Source organism: Anopheles ziemanni, unplaced genomic scaffold, assembly GCF_943734765.1.
Source record: "Anopheles ziemanni unplaced genomic scaffold, idAnoZiCoDA_A2_x.2 scaffold_12_ctg1, whole genome shotgun sequence".
NCBI lineage: Eukaryota > Metazoa > Arthropoda > Insecta > Diptera > Culicidae > Anopheles > Anopheles ziemanni.
In genome coordinates, this window is record NW_026690043.1 from 579,198 (window position 1) to 600,569 (window position 21,372).

General features: G+C 39.1%; 4 protein-coding genes across 5 annotated transcripts; 2 read left to right on the forward strand and 2 right to left on the reverse strand.

Moving 5' to 3' along the window:
- Positions 1-3,942: 3,942 nt before the first annotated feature.
- Positions 3,943-5,780, forward strand: LOC131292894 (heme transporter FLVCR2-like). The gene is made up of 3 exons (XM_058320988.1): positions 3,943-5,270; positions 5,338-5,515; positions 5,586-5,780. The coding sequence occupies exons 1-3, from the start codon at positions 3,943-3,945 to the stop codon at positions 5,778-5,780; spliced, it is 1,701 nt and encodes a 566-aa protein (XP_058176971.1).
- Positions 5,781-8,983: 3,203 nt separating this feature from the next.
- LOC131292888 (uncharacterized) lies at positions 8,984-11,784 on the forward strand. 2 transcript variants are annotated; one of them, XM_058320980.1, is made up of 5 exons: positions 8,984-9,089; positions 10,578-10,663; positions 10,826-10,874; positions 10,970-11,066; positions 11,351-11,784. In XM_058320980.1, the coding sequence occupies exons 1-5, from the start codon at positions 9,026-9,028 to the stop codon at positions 11,541-11,543; spliced, it is 489 nt and encodes a 162-aa protein (XP_058176963.1). In that variant the 5' UTR covers positions 8,984-9,025; the 3' UTR covers positions 11,544-11,784. The 2 variants fall into 2 exon arrangements, with proteins under 2 accessions (XP_058176963.1, XP_058176964.1); XM_058320981.1 differs by having other exon boundaries at positions 10,829-10,874.
- A 790-nt stretch (positions 11,785-12,574) lies between these two features.
- On the reverse strand, positions 12,575-14,783 carry LOC131292861 (uncharacterized). Its single transcript, XM_058320955.1, has 2 exons — positions 14,765-14,783; positions 12,575-14,169 (listed from the first exon to the last, which is right to left on the reverse strand). The coding sequence occupies exons 1-2, from the start codon at positions 14,781-14,783 to the stop codon at positions 12,575-12,577; spliced, it is 1,614 nt and encodes a 537-aa protein (XP_058176938.1).
- A 339-nt stretch (positions 14,784-15,122) lies between these two features.
- On the reverse strand, positions 15,123-19,374 carry LOC131292887 (peptide transporter family 1-like). Its single transcript, XM_058320979.1, has 6 exons — positions 19,356-19,374; positions 17,695-17,750; positions 17,539-17,617; positions 16,884-17,470; positions 15,636-16,625; positions 15,123-15,551 (listed from the first exon to the last, which is right to left on the reverse strand). Exons 1-6 carry the CDS (start codon positions 19,372-19,374, stop codon positions 15,123-15,125), a joined length of 2,160 nt encoding a protein of 719 aa, XP_058176962.1.
- Positions 19,375-21,372: the final 1,998 nt, after the last annotated feature.

The following is a 21,372-nucleotide window of genomic DNA, read 5'->3' on the forward strand; positions in this document are numbered from 1 at the left end:
CATCATTCCAAACCTCTACATCGCTTGATGGAAATTTCACAATTAAAAAGGTTACACAAACATAGAATATTTATTTAAGTACCTGAATCAATAGTTCTAAACACAGAAATTAGCTTGTTTTATTCACACTTGCTACGGATCAAGCTGGAAGAGATTTGTGATAAATCTTGTTACCACCGGCGTCATAAAAGCTGAAGAAAAGTTAACTATAGTGTTTGCTAGTGTTGGCAGAATCGGGATTCTGAAGATTCGAAGATTTGATCTTTAGACGGATTCTAAAGATTCGAATCCCATCTGACAGATTCTAAAGATTTGGATCCCATTTGATGGATTATAAAGATTTGATTCGATTAGGATTCGAATCAGATTTGATTGGTTTGGCAAAAATACACCTTTGGTAGGTTATGAGGTATAAATGTCAAAAAAGCCTACCAAAAATGCACTTGGCAAGGTGTTTTTTCGGTAGACATGTACACCTTTGGTAGGAAAGTGCAGCACGGCTCTCCTTGGGTATTTTGCTCAATCAAAAATGTCTTTCAATTGAAGCACTGAATGTATTACTGTAAACCAACTCGGCATGAAAATCAAAGAAGTAAAACGGCATATAAAACGATTGATGGCCACTGATTTCATGATAAAACACACAAACTTTGTTATTGTTTGAAGAACAGCTTGATATCAATCACTGAAAATTTAGATGAGATTATTGTACATAGGTAACGTTTGTTCTGTGCCTGTTAAGTTTGAGTAGGGATTATAAACGTAAGAATTGTAGTCCGCTAACCTCGGTTTTCGTTGCTGCCAAAGCCCCGTTTGGTGACGAAAACCGAGGTCGGCCTGTAATTGTGTGCATCTACCGGAACAAGATACTCCAGTCTCGATTATCAATTTGGACAAAAATTAAATGGAATGTAATGAACTTCGCGGAGCGTTTTGCTGCACGTACGTATATTCTAACATAGAAAAAAACAAAGTGCGGTAAAATCCCAAATGAGGCCCCCTACTCGTTGTATCGCCATTTTTCCACGATTGCGCCTGAAAGTTATGCAATAGGTGGCACATCAAATCAGCTTGAATATTTAAACCCTTGAATTTCCGTTAGAAGCTGTAATGGTATGAACTAACTGGTTAAACTAGACAAGATGAACAGTCAACTGAAAAATGAGTATGAAACGGTGGCGCAGCGAGCGCTAGGTCTACCGAAAACAGGAGTGTCCCAACGAAAAATTTTGGCGTTATTTTGGTGTAAAAGAATTCTCTTCAGAACTGCCCGCTCTTCCTTTGAGAATTCTTTTACCCCTTCTTTTGCAGCAGATTCCCTATGCAATCTTGGATGTAAAACGACTTCTGAAAAGAAGGGTAAAACAATTCTCTTAATACTTGCGGGACACCGCAAAAGAGAACAGTTTTGACAACGTGACTGTGCGTTTATAACACCTATTTCTGACTATACGCGCAAAAAACGTATACCCATTCGTAGTAGATTATATGAGCTGGGTTCAGGATATCTTTTCTTTCCCAAAATAATTATTTTTATGCGGGAAAATACTTTTTGATTGTTTTATTATTTTGATACATCGATAATATTATATGAGTATCGTCCGGTTCGGAAGGCAATAAGGGGAAGTGTTCAGAAATCGTCCGACGCCTCCTCTGGTTCGTGCTGGCAAACAGCGACCACGGATCGTAGCAGGCTCCTTCGATGTACGATTTGCAGCACCACTCCGTCATGGCCAGTGAAAACACGTAGAATGCATTGATGATTATTTCAAGCCGCTTCTTTCTCCTTGTCGAGACCCTGAAATGTGTGAAAAGCACGGACAAATCATCATCAGTAAGAACTCTCTGCTGTGGGTTCTTACACACGTACTTACTGTCTGATGCGAGTTAACACGACCCCGGTTAACCACCCCGAGTCGGTCGATCCAAGCGCTGCTATCGAACACTGGCCACCGATACTATGTTACACCCGGTAACAACCGATGATCGCCGCGAAGTCCAACCGCCATCGACCAACTATTTACACTGCGTTGCAGTTTCTGTACCTGTCCGATCATCGTCCCTTCCTGTTTTCTTTCCTGCCCTTTTGCTTCCATGTTTCATGTATTGTTTAAACATTGTTTAATAAACTTCACTCCGATTCCGACACCCAAACCCGCGAAAGCGTTATTCTTAACTCGCTGCTAGTTGGCCAGACTTGCACAGTCAACAGTAAACAGTAAACAATCAAAGGTTTGACAGCCAGTACCTCTCTCCACTGCGGTGCCCCCCAAAAAAAATATTATTGGTAGGTTATGAGGAGTACATGACTACCAAAAATACACTTGGCAAGGTTCTTTTAGGTAGGCATGTACACCATTGGTAGGAAAGTGCAGCAAGGTTCTCCTTGGGGTGTTATAAATTTGTGAAATAAGGGGAGTCCGTAGGCTCCCCTCATTTCGCACCCCTAGGTTGATTGTGTAGCTGAATTTTCATAAACTCATCCAAGTTGCATGAGAGAGTTCATGTTGTACATCCTTTCCAATATAACCATAACCTTTCATTTATCGAGACATTCAATTCAAACGGTTCACACAGCGGCATTTGTTTCACCCACTGCATACCTTTTAGTTACATTCGCTCACAAATAGTGTTACCACGAAAGTGATTTCGGTTGGGGGGTTTCATTTGGGACTTTATCCAAACTTTTTCGGTAGACCTACCGCAGTCCGCTCATTGAGATCGCTGCGGACGCGCCGCCGCTTCAAATTCATTGAATCGGCCTAACTAATTTGTTCATACCGTCTATCCTGTGTAGTAAAGTTTACAAGGTTAATCAATACGTAAACGTACCCTGTATTCAACCTAAACTGCATGATTAATTTAAACCGTTATGTTTTTTTAAACGAACCGGTAGCATTCAAATATTCGAAAAGGATGCTTGTGTCGTGCTTAGCATAGTTTCAGGTGCAAATGTGAATTGAGCAGAGGAAAATAGACGGGGTCGCGTCCCGAATGTGATCTACAATTTGTCAAACGAATATCACTTTCGCGAAAAGGGAAAAGTAAAAAGATGTTGAAAGTGATTTAAAATATGTCAGTTTGACAGATAGATCACATTTCGGACGCGCCCAGAAACGGGTCTATTTTCGGATTGTCTAGCGGGATATGTATGGTCAAAAATAGACGGGGCGTGTCCGTGTCCCGAATGTGATTAACAATCCGTCAAACTGGCATCTTTTAGATCACTTTCGGCACGCGCTAGACGTCTAGCGACGCGTCTGCTTGCTCGAAGCATCTCTGCGTTCCACGCACTAGCGCGTCCGACGCGCCCGTCGATTTTCGGCCTATGAAAGTGGGCAACTTTATTCCATCTGATCAATTCGATCGAAGTCCTCGCTGAGGCTGAATGATACATACGAACTTGAATACGCGCATCCGTGATATTAACAAAATTGACTTAAATTTGTATAACTTTAGCGTTTTAAAGATTTAAAACAACGCGCTTGGCTTTGAATTTTAAAAGTAAGAGAATTACAACTCGACAAATCTCAATATTCAAACTGGTGTCATACAATTCGATGGAATACGGTTTAAGGAATTAAGTACGCTTTGCAAGTTTGAAAAATGCATATGCCTCGTGCACCCCTACCACTTTCCTGGCAACAGTGTTTAATGCTCCTTATCATCTTCAGTAAACATCGAAATGAGGAGAGCAAGTATCAGATAAGCAGCTAAAGTAAATTTATCATTCTATCATCATTCTTGTTGCACTTTGACAGCTTCCTCCGTTAACTACGAGCTAGAGTGAATGCACAAAGATGTATTCGTTGGGAGCACAACAAGACATTCTCCTTTTAAGCGGATCTTCGATTCAGATCATTGGTTGATGAACGCTGACAGAGTGAAACATACTACTTTTGTACCGCGGAAAAAATAATCTATACTAGTGACAACGTAAAAATGCATGTGAAGAAAGAAATGAATGAATCCAGTTTTTTAGTGCAATCTTTCCATCAATCGGCATCTGTGTTTGGACGATTGGATAGAAAGAAGTCGTTGTCAACTCCAACTATTCCGTCACAAAATGTAAACTATTTGTGTGTACCTAAGTTAGTTCATCACAGACTGCAGCAAAAGCGTATCGAAATGGGAAAAGAGTTTTCCTTCGACGACATTGCTATCCATACGGAAGTACAGCGTGCAACAACTTATCATACAATAGCCAAAAGCATTTCGCAGTCAACATTAACTATACCAGAGAACTACAGTTTCACGTCGGTCCAAATTCAAATTTATAAGCGTAGATGGTTTTTGCTGGTTTTGACAGTGCTTAGTATTGCGATTTCCTACGTGCAGTGGATTCAATATAGTATTGTTGCCAACATAATGGCAAAATATTACACCATTTCTTCGGCTTGGATAGACTGGACATCGATGATTTTCATGGTAATCTATATAGTAGCAGTTTTTCCCGTGTCTTACGTTATGGATGTGCGAAACATGAGACAATCTGCTGTGACCGGGACTGTTGGTACCGCACTGGGCGCATGGATAAAAGTGTTTTCTGTGGATCCAACGCGGTTTAATGTGGTCATTATAGGGCAAATCATTACTGCAATTGCACAAGTGTTTTTGCTCAGCATTCCGTCGCGATTGGCTTCTACCTGGTTTTCTCCCGAGGAAGCTTCATCAGTATGCGCGTTCGGCGTTTTTGGTGCACAGCTAGGAATCGCCATCGGGTTTTTCCTGACCCCCATGATCATAACGAATCATAACGATATCGCTTCAATCGGCGTTGATTTACAAGTTTTTCTTATGGGAGTAGCTGGAATTTCAACAATGATAGCATGTATGGTCATAGCAGTATTTAAATCAGAACCACCTTTTGCACCAAGTCATGTTCAGGCATTGCAACGTACGATGAAACCACGCCGGAAAGACTACTGGCCAGCAGTAGGGCGATTACTAAAGGACGACAATTATCTTATTCTAGTAATCGCGTACGGTATTAATGTCGGTTTGTTCAATGCCTTTTCTACTCTATTGAACCAAATCGTTCTAAATTACTTTCCGGATAGCGCCTCCGATGCAGGAAGAATTGGTTTGGCTTTAATAGTGCTGGGTTTAATTGGATCCATGGTATTCGGTTATCTTCTTGATACAAGCCATAAATATAAAGCCACTGCCGTATGGGTATGCCGGTTGTCAGCTGTAACACTGGTTATATTCGCTCTTGCACTAGAAAGCCGCTCCAAGAAACTGTTAGCCGTTGCATCCGTATTTCTTGGGTAAGTTTCGAGCGTAAGTTTCATGGCGAGCTTATCTAATTGTGTGGCTAAATACCTCTTGTTTCAGTTTTTTCATGACAGGGTTTCAACCGATTGGGTATGAGTTTGCAGCAGAGCTTACATTCCCTGAGCCAGATGGACCGGTTATGGGTATTCTGAACATTTCTACACAAATTTTTGGAATCGTCATAACATTGATGATTTCCGGAATTCAGAATATATTGGGAGATTTCGTTGGAAACATCGTAAGTTAAAGCCTGATGCGTCGCAACCTTTGACTGATTTGTATTTTCAACTGAAAAATCACGTTCACAGGTGTTTGCAGCATTTCTGGTCCTGGATGGAAATATCATCGCTTTAATTCGCTCAGATTTACGACGATACAATACTCACCTGGAGATAGAAAGCGAAGCTGCGAGGGAATTTGCCGAGGATGCAAGCGTGCATTATGGTGACCTTTCTAACTATGAGGATGCTGCATTGAAACTTAAAATAGATCCATGTAGTTGATAAGACAAGGAGTTGAAAATGTTATCTTGCGTCTAGATAGTGCAGCGGCATTTTACGATCATTGTGCTTTGCAAGGTTTCTGTATTATTAAATTATAAAAGTAATTAAATTGTAGTTTGAACGGTTTTTATTGGAAGCGTACGGAAACATCACCATCATCATTCTCATACGCGCAAAGAAACGCTCGCAGGTTGATCAATGAGATCAAATTCAACTCAAATTTTCATTACGAGTTCAGATTTAAATATTCACGCGGGTTTAACACGAGATCTAGATCTAGACTATAGCGCGACGTCTCGTCACGAAACGCGACGTCACCCTACAGGCGGCTGAACTCCATATAAAAAAAATTCGCACAAATCGCGCTAGACAATGCCAGATGTAGAAACAGCGAAAAACGCGACGTCACGCTAGCTCTTGTCAAATGTTAATTCGAAAGGAAAGCAAACCGACAGCTGGACAAAACGTAAACAAACCGAAACACGAACGCGAACAAAACGAGCAATATTCTCCCCGAAACATCGGATTTTTCGTTGTACTACTTATTTCTACTCTTCACAAATGTAACTCAGTTATGAAGCTCCATTTTAATTGTTATTTTTACCAAAGTTTTTTCGAGTGCCGAAACGTAAACAAACTGCTCTTCAACAAGTAGGAGTTGATGTGGAAATATATTGAAATTGAAATTGAAATTGAAATTGAAATTGAAATTGAAATTGAAATTGAAATATTTCCACATACTCCCCTACCTCCGTCGCGCTTTGCTAGCGCGATTGTTCTACCGAAACTGGGCAACTTTTGAAACGGGACGTTGCGCTATAGTCTAGATCGCGTGTGACCCGATAATCGTCTCAACGCATCCCTTGTGGCTAGTCTGGTTTTTGTGGTTGAACGGAACGGTGTACGTCATGAAGATTGTTGTAATTGTTCTCGTTTGTGCCGTATTAGCGCTTAATATTGGCGAAGGTGAACCATGATTAAACACAATTACATTATAGTACGCACGTGTATTCATAATTTGTAATTGATTGTTTTAGGTACATTAAAAACAACCCGCTTTGAAGAAAGTTTTAAGCGCATCCGACGACAGCAACAAGGAATCAATTATGGATTTCCTACTTTTCCCAGCATTGACAATATGATGCCAATAGGATCGAGGTTTGGCAGTATGCCAGGTTTGTGAGCGTGACTTTTACATTAAATATGTCTTAATTTGGTTCGTATTTATTTTTCAACAGAATTCACAAAAGATGGGCAGGGTTGGGCCAAAACATGTGTCTATGATGATAATGGAAAGGAAAAATGCGTGGAAAAAAAAATTAACTAACGAAGTGATAAGCCGTTAGGTGATAGGAAACATTCTAGTACAAGTGGTACCATTATGGCGATATAGCTGGAAATAAAATGAATTAAATGTTTTTTAAATTTACACATGCCGGTTTAATATGATTCTGTTTTATAAACGATAGTTAGAATTTGTTCGAATAGATGACTGAGTTGGGAAGATAAATTTGTGGTTTAACCAACAAACAAAGTCTTACTTTTACCAAATTTGTATAGGGCTTTGTACTACACGCAAATATTTTATAACTTTAACCAACCAAATACTATGACGTACGGCACTATCACATTTCTATGTAGGGGTAAAGTGCCAATTTTGACCCACTTTTAGAGGAGGGTCCCCACAAAAGAAACCGTAGACCAGTGGTGTCAAACATGCGCTCCGCAAGAACATTGGATGCGGCCCGCGACCTGGACTGGATGGTAAAAATTGGTTGTGAACGTGGTTTCACGAACTCGAAGTTTTATACGAGCAAGAGGACTGAACCACCGTCAATTTAAACAATTTTTATAAGAATATCATACCGTCCCGCTACATTTTTATAAGAATGTCATACATACCCCGCAAACTCAAAAAGTTTGAGGTGCAAAGGAAGGGAACAGCCGAAAAGTTTACGTCAGAAACTTTTCAGCTCCGTGAGCTGAAAACAGCACCCGCAAAGTTTTTGGCAGCTAACCGCAAACTCAAATGCGCCAGAAGAAGAAGATGAAGAAAAAATAAATGTAAACTTAACAAATCTTAAAAACAAAATAAACGGACATACGGTGATAAATTTACTTGTTTATTTTGCAGCTACGGTAATATGTTGTCAGCTACGGTAATATGAAGGAAGCGTGAAATTTGTTGGAACCTCAAATTAAAATACTTAATGAATTTATAAAATTATAAAAACTATACAATATTTTGGAAAACATCCTCAAGTATCTGCACTGAAAATTTCAAACCGCTCCGACGTCCAAATAAAAAGTTATTTGGTCTGAAGTACAGGAAAACGGAACTTACTTATGTGGCGCTACAACCGCTGAGCGGTCTTGGCCTGACGAAGCTCCATGCGAAACCGCTCACGGTCGCTCGCCACGCTGGTCCAATTCCGTATCCCGGCTTTATTGGCGGCTTTGTCTACGCCATCCTTCCACCTCAATTTAGGCCTACCACGCCTCCTCTGCCCTTGGGGACAGCCTAAAAGGACTTTACGGGCTGGGTCGTCCGGTGCCATTCTCATTACATGACCAGCCCACCGGAGCCTGGCGAGTCTAATTCGCTGTAAATATAAATTTGATATATAAAAATAAATTTGAATATAAAGAATAAAATAAATATAAATTTTAAAACATAGCAATTGTATTGTATGTGTATTATATTGTATGTCTTGTATTACATATCTTCTAGTAACTCCCGTATTTTGCATTACTACCACATAGAAAACGAATATGGTCAAAAAGTAGTCACGAAGATATAAGATGTAGAAGAAAAAAAACCTTCAAAAATTACTTATGTGTGAGCGTCTACGACCGCGGCCCCTGGCGCACGAAAACATCGAAAATTTCCACCGGACTAACGCAAGATCGTCTCAATGATCCGCGCGAAGCAGAAATGGGTAGGGAGTGTGATTGAGACTTGACTACATCCATCGACAATGACGGTATCGTTGTGTTAACATGTATATAGTCCCGCAAAGACACCGGCCACGACATTCATGGTGAATCTTTGTTACGAAAAGCACCGCGTTTGAGGCTTCCGTAGATTTTGTTCACGTATGCACATACGTGTTGAATGTGGTCTTACCTGTGAAGTGAATAACCGTTAGGTTTATTAGCCTGTATGCTGTTTAGTGAGTAGTGTCAAATTTACAGCAATTGTGATATTCAATATCAAACTAAAACAACAGCTAATTAGTGCAAAGATGGTTCGTTACAGCGCTAATTTAGCCGTTTTGTTGATGGCTACTGTTATGGCAGTGCATGCAGGTGAGCTTCCCGAAGTTGTGTTGCTTTTAGAAATATATGTACAAAGTTATTTTTATTGCTGACCGTCTGTTAAGGCTGAGATGAACATCCACCAACGGGTCTTTGTTCGGACTCATGTGACGGGGAATCCGGTTTCTGCGATCGATAATTTATACAGTAATGTTCTCCGTCATTTTCTCTTTTTGCTGTTCTTGTGGCTATCACACAATGAACGAATAACGATAACTACTACAACTTGTTAGTTTATCAACAACTTTAACGAAATAGCTTTATTTGTTGATTTATATTTGTATAGCAATTCGAGTGCATTGCACATCTGCATGATTGGTATTAAATATAAAATTATTAAAATGGTGCACACACTGTCTTAAAAAGGACCATTTCAAAAACTGTTATAAATTATAAATATAAGTAAAGAAAACGTATTTTGTACCTTGTTTCTTATATAGTCATTACAAAGGCTTGTGTCATAATGTCGTTGAAACGTGTGTACCACGTTGAAACGTGTGTAATCGAGCATACCAAGGAATATTCAATATAAAGTTCAACAGTTTAATTATTACAAAACACAGAACAATCAATCTAGATGATTTTCATGTGAAACGAAGAGTAAATGTGCACTTCATTGTCCAAAATTTACTAATATCGACTCTATTTCTTGTTTCTACTTCACGAAAGATCCACCAGGGCTGTAAAGAATTGGTATCTTCCGTTCCAAACCGGTTGACCTTGGTCACAAGAAAAAAAAGGTCAACTTGGTAATGATTTTGTTTGCGTGTAAATTGTTTAAATTTGACAAGTAAAAATGTTTGTATGTAGTCGGCAAATAGGGACCTGAAAAATAGGGATAAACCTTGAAACTATCCAGCTTCCGAGAATAAGTTTAATAGCAAATCTGATAGATGAGCTTTATTTGTTACAATAAACTTTCAGTAGTTAAGCGTATGTATCTGGAAAATTTTTTGTGTATCATCTTAACTTGCGTTGGAGTAATTTGGATTTTAAAAGCTGAAAAATAAAACAAATAACAATTACAAACAAATTATGCAAATTTATTCATAGCATCGTAAGCGTAACACCGGTGTAACGTATCCTGAGTGTTTCGTTGAAATTTATCCCCGCATTTTTGCCACATTCTTTAGTTTTCAGTTTTGGTAAAACAAGAAAAAAACAATATAAATGAAATAAACATGTTGTTCACAGAAAAATGCGTAATAGCTAATTGCGATAGTAATTAGTCGATTAATTCATTTAATAATATTGGGTTAAAGTATAAATTTTCTCCATAGTATCGGCGAATGAAAAACTCTATCTTCATGAAAAATATAACTTTTTTAACTCCCAACTGATGTGATTAGCTGCCAAAGAAGGGATCGTATATTTTTTAATTTTTCGTATTTAAAATAATTGAAATTTGAGGTAGTACTTCATTCTTTACCAATATCCTTTTTTAATCTTAGTTCACCACGAAAAACTGTTTATTTTCAGAAACTGGTTTTTATGTGCCTAAAGCTTACTACACTCTCACCGAGAATGGTCACAAATCGCCGCTTATTTACGTTGAGGGTATTCCGGTGAGTCTTCTTTTATTCCCATCATTATATTACTCTACTATCTAAATAAACTGGTTTACATTGCGTACCCTTACATAACCATATACGTAACAGTTATACATCTGTATATTATGTTTTTGTGAGCACTTTATTAACATGCTTTTGCTTTTCTTCTCTTCCAAGCAGCAATTTGTGCAACGAGTGAGAAGATCTGCACAAGGAATTCCAACAGGTACAATAAATCCCAAAATTAGTTATTGCATTACTCATCGAACTATTATTTAATAACATATTCTCGCTTGGCATCTCGCTTGGTTTCATTTCTAGTGCCCAATTTTGGTTTTCCGGTAAACTTTCCAGCTTTTCAGTTCCCAAATCCATCGCAAGGTGGTAATTTCCAATCAGTATCTATCACCAGTGGAAGGTAAGCTTATTGCGAGTATGATAGGATTAAACCATTTCAGATCATCATTTCAGATAATTGGTAATCTTTTTCGATTTTTTAGTTTATCATTAAACTAATAGTATATATGTCAAACTAAATTTCGTTCAAGTGAATGAAGTGTGAAATACTTCACGGGAGTATTATCAGGGAGTATATTGTTGTGCAATATAAAATGTGTCTGGCGTATTTACATATTTACAAGATGTTGAATCATTATTGGGCTAATTTTATTTTTATTATATATTCCTTTTGTTTCTTCATAGTCCTGGTGGTTTAAACAACCGTTTTGACGAAAACGGTCAGTCCGCTCCCGCTGCTACCATCAACACATTTTCTTCCCAAAACGGCCATGTTACTCACACGACTCATCACATTGATAAAGATGGAAAGGTAACAACACAAAACAACAGACCACAGAACACCAACAACAACAAACCGCCACAGAAAAAAAACTAGATTAATGAATTCGAGCGGTAGCTTCTGAAGGCAGAGTAAAGGTTTTTCGTAAACCGTACAAAAAATATAAAATAAAAACGAAAAACATCCAGAACAAAGTATCACGAACCACCGCACCAGATCTAGATGGCAACACAATTGTTTGCATAATTTTTAGTTATTACGTGTTTCTGAGTGTATTATGTATTCCCACCTGAAGAGTGTGGTCCTAATAAAGATAATTAGTAAGTAATGTTTCAAATAAGACAAAAAAGAGCATCCTGTTTCAATGTGATTTTGCTCTCACTACGGAAACGAATGATGACTCAGGGAGACTTATGACTTATTGTTTGAATTCTTCATGCAAAATAATTGGAAGTTGTTAACTTTATTAGTGTACTACGACTGTCTGGGGTGGGATTTTGTTTGCTTTTCGTAGCGTACAGTTCATGAAAGAAACTGACAGCATTGACATGCTGTTGTCTTCATGTTGATGAAACTTTTACTATCTTGGTATTCCACCGCTAGTTTTCAGGCTTTCTGCAAGTTATTTATGTGCAAGTTGTAGTTTGTTGTAATTTGGATCTTTAATATGCTTGTTGTAATTTACAACAATTTAAATCAATAGTTGAGAAAGTGCACAACATTTGGATTTTCGGACTGATTCGTTTAAGTGTTTTAACTACTCATCCCATAATTCGACGCCATTTGAAGAGAGCACCCTCATACCAAATAAAAAGGCCAATGCATTTCTTTAAATATAGAGGTTTTATAAGTGGAACATAATCACATAATCATCGTGGAACAGCGCTTGTTTGAATGTGTTATTCCCTGATCAATTTATCTTTATGGCTTACATTTTATGGAAATTAGAAATAGCTGTACTTGAGCTCGATTTTCTTGCAATTTGGACCTGGGCTATTTAATCCATATTTATTCCCACGAGTAAGATAGAAATATGGATTTGTTGCATGTTATGAATATATTTATACTAAGCAATACGGCCATGCCGTTCCTTCTAAAGAAAATGTATGTATTTAGAATTCTAAATATTATGCCTTTGCATTATCAAACGGACGCAGCACTCCTGGAGGACCGCCGAAGGTACCAGCGAACTTCGATCCTGTGCCAGTTGGTTTAAATGATTGCTGTAGAGTTTGTTGAACAGAAGGAGCCTGTGCAGCTGCATAACCACCGACGGATGCTGTAGGTGGTAAAATGACACCACCTGGTGTGACGTGTGTACCTGGCTGCTGCTGGCTGCCTAGGAGACCCGGTGCACCACCGAAACTACCAGTAAACTTACTACTTCCGTTTAACAATGATGGACCTACCGGTCTAGCGAGTTGAGCTTGTTGTTGTTGCTGCTGCTGCTGACCGTAGACCGGACTGCCAGATTGTGCATTTAGAACAGGATTCGCAGGGCGACCTGGGGTTGAAATAGATACTTGCGAAGTCGCGATATTGTGTGGAACCAAATTGCCTGGTGTGGAGACAGGTATGGAAGCAAATGTTGGTGGTTTCGTGTAAGCCGTTCCCAGATTTTGTTGGCTACCCAACAATCCAGCGGGCCCTCCGAAGCTTCCTGAATATTTCTTAGTTGTCGTTTGATCAAGAGGCCTGACTGTCGTATAGGAAGGGAAGCTATTTTGTGGCACAAAAACTGGTGGAGGAGAAACTGGTACACCTTGCAGAATTGATTTTTGTGTCGAAGTGTACGCAGTACCTATATTTTGCTGATTTCCAAGAAAACCAGCAGCACCTCCGAACCCTCCGGTATATTTTTGAACTGCTTTGGTTTTCACAGAACTTAAAGGAGCTTGAGCTGCCTTTTGGATGAGTGGCGGCTGCTGGTTTGACTGATGTGATTGCTGAACTACTGTTCCAGGTTGATGAAAGCCAGTCTGTTTATTAACGTCTGTCTTAAATCCAATATGGCTGGCTGGATCATCACCATTGCTTTGAAGTGGAGAAGCTGTGCTTGACGCGATACCAAACGGGTCTCGAAAGAAAATGGGTGATCGTTCTGTGCCCACTTTGATATTGTATACAGGAGGCAACTGTTCTGGGAATAACGGCGGCAGAAGACCGTCCACGGGTTTCTGAGCAAATAAAATTTTACCTTCCTCGATAGTTGGGATTTTAGCATTTGGTACAAATTGATGCTGTGTACTGGGTGGCAAAACCGTTGTAATGCTGTTTACTTGTTTTTGAGCTGTAGTAGATGGGCTTGGTGGTTGCAGAGCAGAATTAGGCTGACCGATATGTTCGATGATGCCGGATGCGTAACTCGGTACTTTGAAGTTAAACTGACCTACTTGGGCCAAGTTTGAATCAGAGCCACGGTTCACATTGCTGAAGTATCCGACCGATTCCGTGCTGCCGAGGTCTGCAAAAGGTGTCACTGGATTGCCGTAGCTATCACGCAGGACAGAGACCGCGGGGGTTGCTCTACTAATTTCGACATTTGAAAGTTCGTTGTTGATCCCCACCGGTATCGCATTCAATGCAGGATCGTTTGAAAATCCAAGATTACGGCCTTTGGCAGCAGAAAATCCTTGACCGGGAACTGATGTTTTGATGGAAAGATTAATGATGTTACTGTCGGTTGCTGGTACCTCGCCATCTACCGAGCGGGGTGAATGTGCTACAAGAGGAAGGTAAAACCGGTGGTATTTAATGCAGACTGTTTCGATTATCCATTCATCATATATATTTATAATTTAAATACACAAAATGTTACTAACCTGCTATAACCTTACTATCTCTGAGCGGGGATACTACTGTAATGAGATTCAAAGAAAAACTGATTACGGGTTTTGAAAAATACATTGGATAGACTAATTGCAACTTTGGTATGCCGGTAATGCCATGTGTACGATTTAAATTTAATGCAATAATGTCGTTTGTTCGAACGTACAACAGTTAATATGCTTGTAACAGTTAACAGATTAGAAATGTGTGAGAGTACGAAATAGTTAAAACATTTTTACTATCAATTTCGTTCACATTATCCATTTATTTGGGAGCATGTGCACCTGTCGCACATTCAGCATAACTCTCATCTAGCGTGGGTTCAGATTCAGATCTAGGACTGCGAGCATTTCCTAAGTTAAGATGTGATTGGAAACACTTTCTGTTTCCTCTTTGGCGCAATCCCAAGATAATAGACGTCATCCTGCACATGCTAGTATCAGTCCTCTCGATCATATGATAAGGAAGCGCAGCCACCCAGGTTGTACTTCGGCATTTATAGGCCATGTTCTAACCACAGTAACTGTTTGGCTAAGCAGGTCCCTTAACCTTAGAGCTTTTGTTCTTTAGATTTTGAAATCTAAAAGCAATGCAGAACTGTTGTCATGACCATGATGTGAAGCGAGGTAACATAAACGAACAATATCTTATGCAACAATTAAGTGATCAGGCTTCGCAATATCCATTGCCTCAGGATTTATTTCTTATTTCTTTCTGTTTTTATCCTTCGACGAAAGATTCCATTAAGAATATTTGTCAGATTTTTATTTATTGTGAGTACGGTGAATTCATAAAGGGAGAAAGCAAATTAACGAACTCCAACTAGTTTTAACCACAAGCCACTGGTCATTCATCGAACTGTTTCTTAAAGGCAGGATTATCGAACCCATTATCTTCTTTTTGTTCAACCGAAAGTGTTGCGTTTGCGTCATCCTCTTCGTACTTTTTAAGCGGAATTTCCTTGTAGCGCCAGGCCAGAATTGAGAACAATCCCATGTCGACAAACATTAAGCCGGCAAAAAGGACAAATTCCCATTTTTGCGCGTCAAATATTTTTGCTTCCGCCACAATTACCACGATCAAATTTCCAACTGCAACGGTAAGCTGCCAGCAGCCTTGTAAGACAGATTTCATACTCTCCGGCGCCTGAGTGAATGAAAATTCAAGTCCCGTGATAGAGTACATAACCTCCCCCAGTGTCATAACAACATATTGCGGGATCAACCAGAGCATGTTGATCGAGTTGGGTTCGGTGACGATTATCGGTTCAACGATCTGCAATATACAATTGGTGGTAGAAGGGGGATTTAGACGAATTTACCTAGCATTCATTCACGAAGACTGTGTTGCCTTACTTACCCTGCGATTGTTATCTACATCGGTTACTATGAAGGCATATACGCCACCAAGACGCATTGTGTAGGTTAACGCTAGCTCTCCATCGACGGAGATTTCGTAATCTGATGGGTAGGATTCCACAAGGTCGTATACAAATGATCCGTTTGTGTGTCGGTCGAATGGTTTAGAGTTATCAACATCGCGAAACACAACAGTACGATTGGTAGCTGTATTGCCAAGCACACGGTATATCGGATAGCCCTTGGAAGATTTGTCTGTATCATCCTCGTACCTCAGCGTGCCAATAACGTTACCCCGTTTGTTGATAAAGTAAGACAATTGCTTCTCTTCTTCCAGCTCAAAGATTCCCTCTAGCTGAAGACTGCAGTCAGGTCCTGGATCGCTGGACGATAATGTAAAGGTGTAACTCGCTTTACCGTTCACGCTGAGATACTTTTCTTCAAACATGCTCATACGCTTCAAAATGAAGTCAGTGTGTTCAGGAATGGTGGTTTGCACCCGATAGTCACAGTTCATGCCGTTGAATATTCGTAGTTGCCCTTCGCCAGCTTCCGGAATGACGGCATATGTAGATTCCAGCTGAATTTCAACGATTGTCGAAATAACAAACGCGAGTCCAGCGAAAATGCCACCAAGCGTGAGTTTTTGTAGTGGTCGACGAATTCCGACCATACTTAGCAGTGGATAAAATGCTACCTCGTAGAGCGGTATAAATACCAGGATCAACAGTGGATTAATGACCTGCATCTGATCCGGTTTAATAGTCCAAAAGCCTAAGTCACCATCCATTCGCGTCGCTTGGAAAGTCCATCGCGAACCCTGCTGATCAAAGAGGGCCCAGAATACAGGTAGAGGAATGTATAGTCGCAAGACATTTAGTAGAATCCGCGTTTCATCAACCAGCTGACGACCCCACCGTTTCTCTGAGTAATCTAACCAATGCTCCCGAGGGTTGACAGATTTCTCTTTCGAGCGCGTCCGTATGGCTGTCTGTAACGTGATGCAAGATGTATAACAATAACAAAAAAATGGGTAATTCGTTGTTTTGTTTAACATAAAACACGACATAAAACACAGCCTCTCTCTCTCTCTCTCTCTCTCTCTCTCTCTCTCTCTCTCTCTCTCTCTCTCTCTCACACACACACACACACACACACACACACACACACACACACACACACAGAAGAATACGCAAGCATGCACATCTACTGCACAAAAACATTAAGTTATGTGATTTGTCATACTAACCCAAATACATTTGGAAACTTTGACAAACATGTTGCCCGATGGTGCGGATATTTTATACAACGGTTTCCCGATGATAAAGATGATGATGGAAACCACCATGAGCAATCCGGGAACACCGAACGCGAGTGGGAAGCAGTCGTCGTCATCAAAGCATTTCACATCCTCGCGCAATATCGGCGTCACCATGGTCGACACAAATGAGCCTGAATTGACCGCAAAGTAAAACATGGAGAAAAACAGGGCCAAATATTTGGCCTGCTCTGGCAATTTAAATTGCTCTCCGCCAAACGCGGCCACACATGGCTTGATGCCACCTGAACCGAAGGCGATCAGTAGAAGACCGGCGATAGTCATTGCACGCGCGTTCAGATCCCAGGTCGGAATAGCTCCCAATGCAATACATCCACTTCCGATCGTATAAACGATTGAAAGGTATAAGATGGTGCGGAATTTACCCAACCAACTGTCAGCAATGATGGCACCGATCACACACATAAAATATACAAGAGTGGTAAAGGTGTGGTATAGCACAGTGGCCGTATCATCATCAAAGTCCAGCTTTCTTGTAAGATAAAGCACCAGGACCGCTGAAACGATGTAATTTTCTTGTGAACGTCATAGTTCCTTTAAATGCTTATGACACCATCATACTTACTGCGCATGCCATAATAGTTGAATCTTTCACAGAATTCATTGCTAATGATGAAAGGAATGGCTCGGGGGTATTTGAGCTTCTGTAAATTGTGGTTAGAGAGATAATGTTGTAAAGTATCGTAAAACATATTTTGATCTTTGGAATATTAATCAATACCTTTGGTTCGCCCTCAACATCAGAAACCTCCGTTTCGACAGACGTCGGTCTGTCCTCTAATAAAAAAATAAAAAGGATTTCTACAATTATTTGTACGAATTTGTTACGAATGGACATTCATCTTCCACATTTTTTTCGAATCAAGTGATTGCAGTTTTCAGCATCTGATCCATTTGTACTAATTTGCTTTGGATCTCTTTTCTTATACTGCTATTTTCATCCCAGCACTTTCAACCTTTGACTGCAGAACCGTACGAGGGGTAACGTTGGAGTTCCGAAATAGTAGTAGCTGCTGCACGACATTGATCGATTAGCGAGCGAAAGCTATCAATCGTATCAATTGTTCATTTATGTGTGGACACCCTCACAATTACCTCATTAACTGTCATCAAAAACAATGCCCTGGAGCAACAAACTCCGACAATTAGTAACGTGCGGAAAGGCCGGATGTGGAGGGATGGCCATTCAAGGCAAATTATCGCAGAAAAAGGATTGGTGGGAGGCAGGCAACAAACCAATAAAAACATACATAAACCCTTTATCTTTTAATAAGCGACATAAGATACAGAAAACAAGCCACAGGAGATTGAGTGATAGACATCATATCGGGTATTGGCTCCGGCATTGATACAGGTGTAAAAAGGAAAAATTAACTATCCTTGTCACAAACACTCATTGTACTCGAGCGGTAGGTAAGTGATTAATTTAAATTTACTGTGCCCTACTTAATGATAAAAGTATAAACAAATCACAGATTGACTGCCTTTAAATTTGGATTGCATCCGGCATTACAGGGAACTGTTATTCAGTTCAGGTAATCTGGCAAAAACTAATATTGAATCTATTTCATTAAATCAAGGATATCAAATTTTTAACATTTAATCATTTGATCACGGGGATCAAGTATCAACATTTACAGTTTTAGCTGCAAATTGAAATTGACGTTAACTATAAATTTTAAACTTTGTGATAGTAGTACGCTACTATGTCCCAAGCTGGTGGCACTGGAATGGGAGCACGAGAGAAATATCTCAAGTAACGTTTTCAACAGACGTTTGAGTGAATGCTACACAATTATTAAAACATATGCTCCATATGGATAGCTAATAGCTCCGTAAACTTTTGCTTTAAACACCTAGAAAGCTTTTCCTGATGATTACTCTAAAATGTGCGTTATCCTCTTACATCCTGCCGCTTAATCGTTGGTAACAGCTTGCTGTGCTTGCAGCACAGAAAACTGTGCTCGTATGATAGTTCAAACACGCAAACGCATGCGTATGCGTAAAGCTGTGACCAGGGGTTTAGTATTAAGACATCGGGTTCTTGTACTTGCATAACAAATTATGGCATATTGTTCACATCAAAAATAGAACACTTGAAAAAATAGAACACATGAAACACAGCACTTCAGGACAATGTGTAATAACGTGTTTTGAAACTCCTCACTCATATATCAAAATTAGCAAGAACGGCAATCAGGTACCCTTACATCAGTTAGTTTTTGTACAGTTTATCAACGGGTGATCTACTAAAACCCCACAATAGTAGGTCAAATTGGAACTAGGTTGGCTTGATTGTAAACTACAATTTTCGATACATTACAAATGCAAACACTTTTAGAGTGATACAACACTGTAAAATAACATAAAACTAACACAAACCTTTACTTGTATCACCCATTTAAAGATTTCAAAATTAAATTTCTAGTAAAATTGAACTCTTCTTAAATGTATATGATCATTCTTTGGGCTGATTCAAATATAACTTGTTGCTTTTCGCCTGTTCTCGGTCTCGGTTAATGGCAATGCTGTCGAGCTGGGACGTATCAGCAGACTGACTCTCGGGCAACGACGTTATCCAATTAAAGGTTATAATCTCTGATACGAATAATAACCGACACTCTTCGACGTTGATAAGAGCTCTACAAGCTGATAAAAGAGACCTTCTAGTGTTTCCCATTCTTCACTTGAAAAGGCCCTGTTGTCTGCCGTACACAGGAGGTGAGCTTTCAAAAACATTCGTGTTTCAAGTAGCACATGGTCTAAATTCACAAGCAGTTGCTTCTACAGGTTGTAAAGTCCGCCGAAGCACACTTCTGAAGCCTATTGATATTCTTATCTTATTGATATATGATTTGTCATATGATGTCTCTTAATCCTTTCGTATTGGAATTCCTCCAGATAATGAGGCTAACAACTACAAATGACGGTTGTCAATGAAATATGGTTGTGGGAAAATAAAATGAATCTATGAGAAGAAGATAAATGTTATTGAGCGGTTTTATACATAATGTGAATATGTCAGCACAATTGCAATTACAAAGGTAGATTTCAACCACTATTTGATTCTATTTTCAAGCAGTTTTGCTCCAAATACAAGATATCGATGAGTATGTTAAATAAAATTAACCAAATTTGTTTTATACATGAAAATCATTCAAAACTCATCTGGAAACTCGGAAAAAAGATAATATAGCATCCATTGCCATAGAACAAAGCTCTGCATTTTAAAACAACCGGTGGGTTATTTACGCTTTCATGAGCTGTTTTCATCATCAAATGCTTTGCTTGATGCTTTTGCTGCTTGATTTCTTAATGAACATGTTGCATTGATTATGACGTCATTTTGAAAATCAGGCTTTTAAAAATCTTATTTTTCATTCAATTCCTATGTATTGCAAGACTAGTCAAAAGCATACATATGTAGGTTATGATGAAAACCCTGAATAACTGAAGAATGAAAAAATAGTCGTTATTTTCTTAGTTTATCTGCAGACGAGGGGTTTTCATCTATTGGTAATTTAATCTATTGTGGATTGATTTTCTGGTATCCGAGTTATTAACTAATCTATTAAAACCTCGACACTAAGTTCGTCAAATACGTTGACCTGCACAATAACAAGCGGAGGTAAGGGGAGCTTCCATAAAGGATTAATTACTTTTGTCATTCTTATCGCTTGTAGTAAATATAAAGTAATAAAAGATCTTGATATTGTCGAGGGAAGTAATCATGTTCTTGAAACGGATGAAGAGAAAATCATATAAAATTTCCCTTATATTTGGTCAACCTATTCATACATCAACGAAATCGGTTCAGATAAAGAAGAAAAATAATACTATGAAAAGAATTATAAGATAAACATTTTTGTTGAAACATTGGTGCGTAGTAACTAGGTGCTGTCTTTACTTCAATTTTGATAAACTAATCTGACGAGTGGGGAAGCGAATTTTTGTGTTAATCTATTTTTCACTGGTGTACGAACAGCTAACGACGGTTCTACTAGATACAAGCCACTGTTCGACCCCACACGCCCCGCTTGGGGATGTCATAATGAAAAAATGATTGTTTTACATCATAACGGTATGGTTTCGATTTAATGAATAAACATCAGATATGCACGTGTAGAAAAAAAATAGATAACCAGAATAATAAGTTCGGTTCTCTACTTTTTTGTTTACTTTTAAGAAAGAAAAATATAAGAATACTTTGAATACTCAATCAAGAAAATGCATCAGTTTAAGGAAGAAACAAGGAAACAAGAAAAAGTGTGTTAGTGTTTAGTCGAAAATAATCGCTCATCTCGCCAATTATTTACATTTGTATTTCAATTATTAATACTCCAGATATTCAACTCCAGATATTTTTTAATATAATTTTTGTCTAAATACACTCCATTTC